The sequence below is a fragment of the Temnothorax nylanderi genome, unplaced genomic scaffold (genome assembly GCF_030848795.1).
Source record: "Temnothorax nylanderi isolate EJ_2023f unplaced genomic scaffold, tnyl_v1.0 TNYL_tig0117_pilon, whole genome shotgun sequence".
NCBI lineage: Eukaryota > Metazoa > Arthropoda > Insecta > Hymenoptera > Formicidae > Temnothorax > Temnothorax nylanderi.
This window is the reverse complement of record NW_027249179.1, coordinates 245,221-258,500: the sequence shown is the minus strand read 5'-3', so window position 1 is coordinate 258,500 and position 13,280 is coordinate 245,221. Positions and strand designations below refer to the sequence as shown.

The following is a 13,280-nucleotide window of genomic DNA, read 5'->3' as shown; positions in this document are numbered from 1 at the left end:
AACGTAGAGATAAAAAAAAGTTTAATGTCATTTTTTCTTAAAAAGACTGCAACATTAAAATTTCCTCCAAATTTTCAAGAAATGCAATAATTATAGGATACTTTTATGGAATATTTTCTCTCGAGGAAAATGTTTTATACATATACGGCTGTATCTTCAAGTTAAAGTTATCTAAAAGATACGGCCTAGCCTCTTCCATTAAATCGGAAAACGGTATGGTGGTAATCTCGCCACCAGTTTCAAGATAGTACCCGCTTCGAGAGAGCCCGCGATATCAGTTCTGTGTGACTAGAATCAGTTTGCCCGGGGATTCCCAGCGCCCGCGGCCAGTTGCATTACGAGGAGCTTCCAAGACGGTGCGCGATACATCGGATGCCGCGGCGGTATATCGACGAATTCACCACGGGAGAGTTTGAAATCGACAAATTTCACCGACGCCACCGCCCCGATTCACTTCCACCCTCCCCGGCGCGGCCGCGCGCGCGCGCGCGCGCGAGAGAGAGAGAGAGAGAGAGAGAGAGAGAGAGAGAGAAGCTCGAACCCGTACCTCTCCAAGAGCGAGTAAATCACAGCCGTACACAAACATGCCGCACATACTTCTAAAGTTAAGCTTGCCGAACGGGGTTTCGGAGCGAGCCGGGGCGAAGGATGATGCCGACGGGTGGAAGCGTCGATGCGCGAACGAGAAGACAACGTGAAATTGGAAAATCCATTGTGGCGCACCTCCACCCAAGCGCGCGCACACGCACACACAAACACACACGTATCCGCACGCATGCCACGTCTCCGCGTTTCAAATCACATATCTCCACATGCATGGAGATTTTTTTATATAAATATATAAATATATAAAACTATATTTTATTTCTATTTTTACATATTATTAATTTTTTATTTTATTAAAAATATTTTAGAAAAAATAAAAAAAATAATTTAAAAAAGGCAATTAATAAATAAAATTAAATTAAAAAATCCGCACGAATATAGAAAACGGGCTAACTAAGAACCAAGCGCGGTAAATGATGCGCGAAAGTTTTATTTATATTTTTATTTTACATATTTTCCAACCTTTGACTGCGCGCCGACTAGATTTGTCAGACCTGAAACACAGCTCCAGTTGGAGTAGTAAAATCCCCCTCCCCTCTACACCTAATTAAAAAAATATATATAAAACACGTAAATATATGCGTAATGTGTGCACAATTTTCTCGGTCTCTTTGCAATTTGTTTATATAAATAAAAATTTCTCACCTCTATATATACATATATACCAAAAACGAAAATTTCATTATTGACGAGATACTTAAAGAAATCAGAATATATTGCAAGTGCGCGTGTTAATAAACTTTGACCTTTGTCTAGAATTTTTATCTCCGAGCGTCTCTCGTCCTAGAAACATTTATATCTTTGCAATTCAACGAAGAATACGTCACTGTCGAAGATATAAGTGTGCGTTGCATTTCATATTCTAGTTTTCGCGTTTAATTTGGTTATTACCACGGCCAAAGATAGCCTTTAGGCGTCTGAGGGGTCATTTATCTTCGTTGCTCGCTATTTCAAGACACTATTTCGACGGCGGAGTTAAGATGATGGAAAGTTTCGAACCAAAGGCCATTAAAAAGTTAGCGAATCTTGATAGGAAATGTTTACGTCCATAGAGATAGACGGACAAAGAAAGTAGTAAATGTATTCATCCTGCTTTTCCTTTTGTTATGGATATTACTTTCAACTGATTTTTTTTTATAAATTCAAGAAGAGGCGATTGCTTCATTAATTTATAAAACTTTTAGCATTAAAATTGATTTATTTCGATCACGTTTCTCAATTAAATTTGTAACAAAATTATTTTCATATATCTGTTGTCGGAATGTTCACTATTTCCTCCATATACATAGGTATACGTGACATGTGATAAAAGACATATAACGCGACTTTATTCGTGTCTTCTCATGTGCAAGCATAAATAAACGCTTCGGCGACTTTACACCTTTTCTCCGGTCGAAAATTTTCAGCACAAGAGAAAAAGGGAAAAAGAAAGAGGATTGACGATAGTTTTGGAAGGATATCGGTCGAGTTTCCTCGCTTATTTTCTCGGGGTAAATTCAACGGCGCGCGGACGAGAGAGAGAGAGAAAGAGAGGAAGAGAGAGAGGGGGGAGGGGATGTTAGATATACGCGGTCGTACGCAAAGCAACGCATATCCGCTTTACCGCGCTGCCGATTTATTCGCGGCTCAACGGCAAAGCCACTTCGATCCATCCGACGGTAAAGACCTTGCTCGACCGTCCTCGTATTTGTAGACGTCTCCACGTTCTGTACGCGCCGCGGACTTCGTATATTCCCGTGCGACAACGCCGTTACACAGCTGAAAACGGGCGAATACGGGAAATTCATATTTGCATGTACGTGCCACGATGAGAAGAGCGAGATGCCTGGAACTTACATATATATATATACAGTTACGATGTATTTTCGCGCAACCCCCCCGAATCTTGAATATACTTCTTGAAAGTTTACGTGTAATTGTGTGCTGCGCGAGGAAAGTCGAGAGGATAAACCATTTACGAGACGCTTTACATGAATCATTTCTTAAAATACTTTCAGGTCTTAAGATACTTTCTCGAGTAAAGTTCAACATCACATTTCAATTAGGTCAATCCAAATTTTACACCAATATTTATACCAAGATATAAATTATAAATAAATTTATAATAATTTTCTGCATTTATAATAATCCTCTCTTTTCAGCTATTGCAAATATTGATTTTGTAAATCAGTTATTAAATTATCGATTTAATAGTGCTAAAAAAAAAACGCGAAATACAAATCAACTCGCGAAATATATTTTATTATTCCTTGTGAGTGCACTTGCTCCGTACTCACACAGACGACATAAATGTCGATAGAGTAGTGAGTTGATTCTCGTGGCAAAGGGAATAAAGTATTATGCAGTATCGTGGGAATTTGCACCTAGCGCCTTGAAAATAAATGCAGATTGACTAGTACAATGAAAGATGGAAATAGGTATTTCGTTATTACCCAGAATTACTGGAACTCATTTTCTTTCGACGAGACAATGGTGCGATACGAAAACGCAACATCCCGGAGGAGGGTTTCGATCTACAATGCGACTATGACGTGTAAGCGATTAAATTACAAATATTGCATAGTTATTTTTCATTAGAAGGCATTCGCGTGAAAGGAAGTTGATCGCTGTCGGCAGCGCACGGCGCAAATTTCAATTGTATAGTGTATATTGAATACATAATATGCAACACCTAATACGTAATACGCTATAGTAACGGTATACCGTAGCGTTGCAGAAGTTAAAAATATGAAAAAGCAATCGTGAAATTGGGCGATCTCACGGTGCCAGTCAACGTAAGAAAACGTTTTTCTTTCAAAAAGCGCTTCAATGGAAAAGGTATTCTCGTGTATTCGCTTTGAACTTTTACATTTGGATTCTAGCGTGTTTGGAAACTCCAAGCGATTCGAGCTAACTCGAGCAGTTTCTATAGAATATTCAACGGGCTACGAGATATCTTCGAGCAACGTACAATCAAAGCGTTTCAAGAAATTGCAATTTATTGCAATTTTTATTTGCGCACTTTGCTGGTGACAAGCACGATAAACGGATTAATTACGTAGCTTACAAATCTCATAAAAGCTTTATCTGGTAAACGCTATGTCAACAACCACTGAAAACTAAAAAGCTATTATTATGGTCATTAAATACAGAAATATAGTGTAAACATTTTTGTACCCCTTGAATGCATTAATTCGCATATGCTTCACGTGAAACCAGAGAAACATTCTGCGTATACTTTCGACTCGCTTTCGTTCAATGTATCCGCAGTGACCGAATTAATACGCCAATTGCGTCAATTGTTTGAGCATTGTTATTCACAAGAAATCATCTCGTTGCGCATTGATATCTTGCAATTGTAATTAGCCATTGATGTATTTATTTTATAATCGCGCTTATTCTCCACAATTAAATTGCTTTTATTTATTTATGTTACCGAATCAATCATTTTAACCGTAAACTAATTAAATTATGTCACGAGAGCGCATTTAGGTGTAGGCAAAATAGGGTATTTGCTCACAAAGGTAAAATTTGAATGATAGCATGTATACTTTTAATCTTCTTTGTTAATCCTGTTTTTAAAATACCTAATCATACTGTGTAAATAATTTAATTTCTTCCAAGAGTGGCGTTGTAAAAAGGGAATAATAAGGATAAATAAATTGAGAAAAACGAGAGGCCGGAAAATTCTTGTGTGCTTGTAAGCGGCAGCATTGCAAACCCGTTCTTGTCCAAGAGAAAAAAAATTGTACGTAATTTTGCCTTGCGGTATACATCAAAATAAATGAGATTTTTCTCGCGTGTCATAACTCACGTCCGATGAATTACATTTGTAAAACTCGTTTGTCACAAACTTTCCTTTTACTTCTATTTCACGAATAAATAATAATATCAGTTAAATTAAACTTTGCGACAAAAATGGATTTCATGTCAATTAGTTAAATTTTAAAATAAATATAAAATAACGTATTAAAAAAGGACGAAAAATCCAAGAGATAGAAATCTATGTGTCATATACAGATGATTTATTAAAAGGATTAAATTTCACTCGTGAATTTCGTCACTAAATTAGAATTAATTTTCCTTTAAAAAAATAAAAATAAAAATATTTTATATGCATATTAAAACCAAAATACACGTTCTGCTTATAAATTTAATTCTTTTGTAAACAGCATTATTCACAAATGAGCATTGTAATCTAATTACTTTATATAAAAATCTAAAAAATAAAATAATTTTATTTGTAAAAATAAAACAGAAATTACTAATAAATTATTTGAAATTATGAAGAAAGGCAGACACCAATGGCACGTATTATGCAATTTAGCTCAAGCATTACTGAGATTACATCTTAAATTAATTGGAGCCATTTTCAAGAGTAACAAGAAAAATAAAATAATTTTTTACAAAAATAAATAAGAATTAACTCAGTGTATCACAATGCATAATTTTCCTTAACTATAAATTTTTCGATTTTTCCGAAAAGGAAACTTGGATAAAGTTTTGTCTCATTTTTTATCTTTAATATTATTATATCTAAAAATAGTGAGAGAAAGTGATTGATCGTATTCTTATTACATAAAATATATCCAAGACGACCGATATATTTATATAGAAAAACATAAACTCCACACAAGTAATTTTTCAAAGTTATGATAAAGTAAGATAATAAAAAGATTTAGTTGCAAATTATGAATAATTCATTCTTGGCAATATGTTAATCAAGGAAATCAAAATAATCGAAGGTTTCTTAGATACGAAACAACGTCCGTACTGCGTTCCCTCGTCGTGCGCGAATGAATGTCTGAAGACGGTGCACTTATATAAGTTGTAAAGTTTTTACGAGTATCGTAAGATCGTATAAAAAGTTGGAAGATATTTCGGAGGTCCACACGTACCACTTCTCGCGCCACTTGGTTTCCCGGTCATGACCGATCGTTCCTCGATCGCTGTTAGTTTAAAAAGTTCAAAGATTCGCTCTGTTCACCGTCTCTTCCGATATTAAGCAAACAAAATCCGCGATTTCCATTGGAAATTAAAATCGTGTACGCGCCGCGCGACAACCGATACTTACATCAATCCTAACGCTTCCATTTCCGAGATTAAAAGAACGCCCGTATCGCCTGTCGATCGCAAACGGATTGCAATGGATTACATTACGTACAACAGAATTGTGTGACGAGCTAACGATTTATGCAGCTTTGAAGGCGAATGTAAGGAACGTTTTATGTAATGGAACTTTACATCGCCTTAAAGGCAAGTTTGTGTGCTCTAAGAAGTCCAAGAAAAGAGCACTTGGATGTAGTGCCGTGAGGTGCAATCATAATCTTTCGTATATCCTTTACCTACCACACAGTTTCCTGTAGACTGATATATCTTGATATGAGGTAAAGTATCTGCATTACATATTAATAGATTCATTAATAAGATTTTAGATTTATCGCGAATTCTACGGTTTCGTGAGTAATGAGAGAAATTTCTCGCCGGTTTTTTGAGTCTCGGCTCAAAACCAGTATAAATTCTAGGAATATCAGCTTGTTAAATAAGTTCTAAAAAGTGGAAAAATCCGTGCCACTTTCATTCATCCGATACGCGGAGCCGATCGAAGAGTGCTCGCCGGAGTAAGAGGTTTTTCAATGCGTATTTTCAATATCTTTTTCCCTGTCTGCAGTCGCCTTTCATGAAACAATAAAAGCCCTATGGCCGGCGTTCTTTCGCGCGGAGATGGGTTTTTCATTTAGTTGAGTTTCGAAGGAAGAAAGGGATCTCATTTCAGTGCACGCGGACCCTTTACGCCTTTGGCTTTTCCGGCTTCATGGCCGTAAGGTATCCTAGCCGTGGATATGCATAATGCGCAAAAGGTTTCGCGAGAGCTCTACGCTCGCACATCGGCGAACGCATAAGTAATTACGCCGCAATTAAGAGTTTAGGATTATCTCGTGAACTCAGCACCGTGTATTTTGAAATAAACATGTTTTGCGCGGCTCGCGGTAATTACGTTTTGATTTTTAAGAGCTGAGGGAACGTCTAACTTTTTATCACATTTATCTGTGTGTGCATATGCATGTTTCACTACCCTATATTATTAATCACATTCACATATATATTTTGACTGTCCAGATATGTATAAAAAGATGCAACATTTTATTATATAATATGTAATTCTGATGTACACATATTATTTCTTCAAAGATATAAATTATTTTAACTTGCTTTATTATAAATAGAATAAGCGCTTTGATTTTGTGTGTGCAATGAAATCGAAACCAAATATATACACTGACTTTGGTATTAATTTATCCAGGCATCACAAACGGAGCAACACTACCGACACCGAGTCACACCGAAATCAGCTGTCTCCGAATAATAATTTTTTAAAACATTTCATATATCGATTTCAAGACTACTATTTATTCGCATTATCTTAATAGGTATAACAAATATGTATTCTGTTCTGTTCGCTTAGTTATTACCACTCTTATTAGCTGATTAAACATTAAGCGCAACTTGCTTCGCGTGCGATTGACGCAACACTCGATGCGTACGGTTCTTGCGATGTTTCGCTGTTCACGCCACGCAGGAATTTATAAATTCATGAGGGAATTAAAACTGGCCACAAAGGGCGATTTCGAATCTGCTTAAGCGCGTGCAACTCACGGGCTTTATTATTCTCGCGATAATTTAAGACGAGTCTGATATATACGTAGCGAATTTATGCGATGCCATTGTTTCGGAATTGCCGTTATTTACGGGAAGATTTCGCCTTCCAAAAACGGAAGGCAGAACAACATGATGCGAAATAACAATCGCGTTTCTCGTGAGGGGGGGCGGTAATTAAGGATTAGCAAAGTGATTAGTGAACTGGTATTTAAATCTCGGTGCAGCGATCTGCGAGAGCGCCCGCGCGCGTTGCACGTTGAGGCCAAACATCTGATTATACGTAGCCCAATGCAATGCTGAAACTTTGAGGAGCAGACGTTCCAATTACTGGCTCTAATTACGCAACGTTCCTCTAATACGTCGTACCAAGTTCAAAACTGTGCGGTGATTAGTGATAAAGAGTCGCGCGTCTCTGCGAGTGAAAAACTTTCGCTTTGCTGAGACGGAGATATTCTATCAGAGGAAACGAGAACGCGCTTAACGACGCCTATTATATAATGCGATAATTAAAACTGACCGCACGCGAGAGGAAGAACGACGTATAGAAGCTTATTCTCGCGCATGTGCGTACGTGCATTCTAACCGTTATGTTCGATGTCGAGGAAGTTATCCAGATGTTTCTATTGAAATGCATATACTTTTTATTATTTTAATAGTCGTGTGCTTTAATAGTCGCGTTTTCACGATCTATTCCCCTCTCTTCTATAGCCGGCTAATTTCTCAATTAATTATTTTGCAGATTAATTATCGTTTAATTACTTTATTAGCACAATGACCAGCGGTGGATCGAGGCATAAATAATTAATTAGAAGAGGATACACCGAAAAACGATTAATTAACGACCAAACTTTCGGCGTTAGTCCGCTGTTGCGAGTCCACGGCACGTCTCGCTGGTCTCGCTGGCAAATTCGCGCGTACCACACACCGTGCGAAATATACAATCTCCTCGAGGTTGGATTTTTCTTCATTTAAGCCGAAACAATGACGGACTGCGCAGATTTCTCGCAACGTGATCCTGATAAGAGCCGGAAATTTGCAGCGGCGTTGTAACACGCGTTAGTAAGCACTTCTGTGTAACGCTTTTCGGTCATAGGTGCTGACATTCCTCCGTATCACGTTTAATACTTTATACCGCTAAACGCCTACAGCACACATTCTACATGCATATTAATTAAGATATAACGGACCACCCAGTAAATTGAGGACGATACTATATTCTCGAGTATAAAATAGTTTCCTTGAACTATATTATTAAATCACTCGTTAGCGTTCACAGATCCTTATCTTTAGGGCGAGTTCTCCTCGTATTAAGAAAGATTCTGCATCGAGAGCTTTAATGAAAACTTTATTATAACCAATTTGTTTAAATAGCATGATGCTCCTCCCAAACCTGCGATGAATAATGCATGCAGACAGGCAGGGCACGTAAAGTGTATTGGAATGGTAATAAGTTCCAAACTCGATCTAAGTAAGTGCGCAATATAGATGCTTAAAAATCGACGACCGTGATGTTACTTTTCGCGAGCTTCTTCCAGCGTTTTTTGGCAAGATGCCTCTCGTTTCGCCGCGGCGATTCGCGAATAGTAATCCGTAGGAGCGAACAACGTTGCTAGGCTTAGCAGGAAAAGTTTAAACACTTGTTCATTTAAGTTGTTAAAATAAGTGAGATAAATATCTTGCGCAACTTATACTTTTTCCGATAGGAGAAAAAAGTAGTTCTTTGTTCAACGAAAAGATTTGACCTAGTTAGGTATGTGTGTGTGAGTTATGTACAAAATTAATTTAATAAAAGAAAAATATTTGAAACTGTAATTATCTTAATTAATTCGCCGTTTTTAAAGCAAGACGCAACTTTTCAATATATTTATGTAGATATATATATATACAGAATAAAATCTTTTGTAATATCTCTTAATAATAAGTAATTGATCAAATAGCAGTATGTTCCTCTTATTCAAAAAATGTCTGTAATAAATTTCCAAAAAACGCATTTATCCATTTACAAAAAGCTTTAATAACAAATTATCATATTATTTTTAAGGATATTGAAACGTTACGACTAAAATGATAAAAACTCTTTAAATCCAAATAGATTCTGTAGATTTTATCATAAAAAAAGTCTGTCAAAGTTTGAGTGTAATTTTACTATTTAATTTTTTCAACAGCAAGCTTCCTAAACAACCTCAAACTTTGACAGAATTTTTTATGATGAAGTCTACAGAATCTACTTGGATTCAAAAAGTTTTTTAGTCGTAACGCTTCAACATCCTTAAGTTCTTTAAATTAAATATTAAAGATCGCAGATCAAGAAGATTAAAATTTCTATGCACTTACAATTAGTTTAAATGCAAAAAAATAATTTTCTGATTAAGTAATAAAAAAATCATACCGTCGAAATATAGCGGGATATCGTCGTTTACATATAAATATAAACTTGCATAAGGCAATCTTTTAATAACAAATTTTTTGATCAATGTTTTTCGTTAATGAGTATATACAGAAGCATCAGTAACTTCCAAATTTTATGCAACCGAAAATAAACAATTTTTAAAAACTAACCAGTAACGAGGAAAAGTGGGCTTTGAGAGTCAAACGCGGTTAGTTGTATGTTAACGTTATGTAACATTTAATTAATAATTTAATGTAAATAATTTAATATAAAAATCATACGTTTTGGCTCTACTTATTTAAAAAATTGAAGGCTTAGCCCCGGTCTCCCCTATATACAAAGATAATGTATTTTTCAATAGGAAATACCAGACAAAATCTGTTAATATTCATAATCTCCAAAATATTCGGACTAGAAATGAAAATTAGGATTAACCGACAAAAAAAAGTGAAATCCATTCAAGTCCAGAAAACGTGAGATTGACAAACTGAAGCTTTGGGAAAGACATCGGAAACTGATTGTGAGATGATTTTTAAGCTGCGGTGGTTGATATAATCGAGACAATGATACAATTAAAAAACGGATCTTATTTAAAATAACATCTGGTTCGTGGAGTTTTTAATCGTTGACAGAGGTCAAAAGACAAACCATAATTTAACTCTTATTGTACGTATGGTAAAAAGCATTGTAGATGAGGCAAAAGGAAAAGGAGAGAGAATTTAAATTAATAACAATAAGAAAACAGAAATAAAAACAAACCCTACTGCCAATGTGAATTTGGAGAATAACTGACTAAAATTTTTATAGTAAAAGCTTCATTTTATGAAAGCATATAAAATACAGGCTTTCAATCTATATACGGAACACTAATGTGAACAAGATAGATATTTTAACAGATGCTTTGATAAAGATAGAACCAAAACGTACGATTTATAATTTGTATTAAATTATTAATTATTATAAATATCACATAACGTTAACAACTAACCGCGTTTGATTCTAAAGCTCTCTATTCCTTGTTACTCGTTAATTTTAATATCAGAGCTAGTTAATTAATCATTTATTTAAACAATTTTTTGCAAATAAAATTTATAAATGGATAATAAAAATCATATCCTGTTATTTATATAAATTAAAACTTTTTAAAAAGTATTTAATGTAAAATATAATTAAAAAGATATTTAATATTAAAAATTGATGCAGTCGATGGATGCAAGTTTATCAAAGCATCCGTTAGTAAAAAAAATCTCTATTCTGTTCATGTTGGTGTGTATATATGTATAGATTCAAAGCATGTATTTTATATGCTTTTATAAAGCTTTTATGAAACTTATTAAGCTTAAAATTTATACAATAAGAAAAGTCGAATTTATATGTAGGTATTTTATCGTTTCTAACACAACATTTAAATGATTGTATCAGAGTTATTATGTTTAAAGTCGATTAATGGTATTAAATACTCAACAATAATAAAATTTAAAGTAATAAAGAAGGTTATAATAAAAAAGATATAGAAATAGTTATTGAAATAATTTACTACAATTTATCCATTCAATTTTTAATATTTAAATGCAATCGATAGTGACCTGTTTCCTTTTCTTTCTAGGCGTTCGCGGACTAAGCAATGTGTCAATCGACATTCCACTGGCAGTGGCAGTTGGTACAACGGTCAACATGTCCTGCAGATACGATTTACAATCGGATACTCTTTACACTGTCAAATGGTACAAGGGCTCGGAATTTTTTCGATATGTCCCCAAGGAATTGCCGCCGATTGGAGTGTTTGGAGAACTTGGAGCAAGAGTCGTGGTACGTAACACATTAAATGAAAATCTCGAGAGACAGATCTGGACAGATCTGCAACGTGTAATTTTCTAATGTACTATTTCATCTAAAGAAGTAGGTAAAAGCTCGTCAATCGATCGATTTAAAATAATGAGTTTATATTTATTCAATGATATACCGACCCACACAAGCATTAATTTATTTACTTTTAATTGTGTTAAAAAGTTTCTATTATATTAAATTACTTTAGCTGTATTAAATTATTTTAGTTTCTATTATATAGCACTATATTTACTATACCAATAATATAATTGCTGTACGAATAAAATAAGTTTGAAACATCTAAATAGAAATATCTATTTATATAGAACCAATATATTCTATCTTTTCTACGATAATTTATGATACCATAAAGTTAAAAAAAAAATAAGATTTGATTATCTCTCAACTATATATCTTTAATTGAAATTCTATTAGAACTATTCGCCTAATTTCACTAATTTATACGTGCAATCGAATATTTTAACAAAGGATCGATGGTTTAATTCGACCAAACTAGCCATTTATTAATAACGTTTCGACCATGGTTTGTGGCTCTTGTCAAGCGTAATAAACTAACAATAAGTTATAGATTTACAATGAAGATGTTTTACGAAACATCTTAATTATATATAAAAGCTGATAATATAATAAAAATAATTTAAAATACGGATTTTTATGTTGCGTGTGTTCTCAAGGTTAAAAAGCTTCTTGCAACAATACCATTGTCTCAAAGATCGCTATGGTTCGCATATCGTCCCGATATACATGGAGCACAGAGAGAAACGGTTAATCTTAATTGACAGCCAATGGCAAACTGCTTTTGTAATGGTGACGTTGTCTCAAAGAACCTAGTGTGACTTCGTGATTGGTCCTATTGTATATAGAGCACTGAGGGAAACGGTCAATCCCACCGACAGCCAATAGTAAACTGGCACCAATTGCCAATCATGTGGTGTAAGTCATTTGGGTGTAAACACAATAGCAAGAGAACAAAGACTAAGTGGATTGCATAACTCTATCGTATAAAAGATTCACGTTTTCGGTATCTTTTTTTAAGTTAATGGTATTATTATGCTTTTTGATAAAAACATAATAATACATTTCGGCTATTTCCCTCTTCTCTTTTGTGTAAAATTTCTGGTGTGGACCAATTAATCTCATACCCATATGTTAGTTAACTAACCGGTGTTTGCTAACGACCGAATGGTTACTATCATGCTTCTTTATGTCATTTCGGTGCTCTTTAACGCGAGTTTCTACATGTCTTTTGGTTTGTTCTATATACGATACGTTGCAATCATTGCAATAAATTTTGTAGACCACTTCAGTTTCTTTGGTATTATAGTCAACTTATCCTTTCCACATACAATCACGTCAAATTTTTTCAGAATAGTATGTAGAGTGCTCAATCAACCTTTGAGGACACACGCAACATGAAAATTCTTTTATTTTCATTATTTTTAGTTCATTCCATTTCATTCATTCAGTATTTTGAATCAGCTTTTATATTGAAATGTTACATAAAACAGCCTCATTGTAAAGCTATAATTTAGTTTACACTTGATAAGGACCAAACCATGGACACCATGGTCGAAACGTTGTATATTTGAATATTATATTAATAAATGGCCAGTTGGATCGAATTAAACCATCTTCTTTATTAATTATTACTGGCGAAAAAAAAGATTACCTCATGACTATTTATTCTACAAGCTTTTTTATAGTTGCGATATTTCATGTAGTTGCGATGTTTTTATTAAAAGTTGTCTCCTATTTTTCGACGAATCAAATTTTATGTCCGCACTTAACGTACAAATAT

General features: G+C 34.5%; 1 protein-coding gene across 2 annotated transcripts in view; it reads left to right on the top strand.

Moving 5' to 3' along the window:
* Nucleotides 1–13,280, top strand: part of LOC139776354 (uncharacterized) — a 65,384-nt gene that overhangs the window by 30,736 nt on the left and 21,368 nt on the right. For both annotated transcript variants that reach the window (XM_071712926.1, XM_071712927.1), the window contains exon 2: nt 11,241–11,443. In XM_071712926.1, coding sequence (XP_071569027.1) covers nt 11,241–11,443 — 203 coding nt within the window. The remainder of the gene's footprint in view (nt 1–11,240; nt 11,444–13,280) is intronic.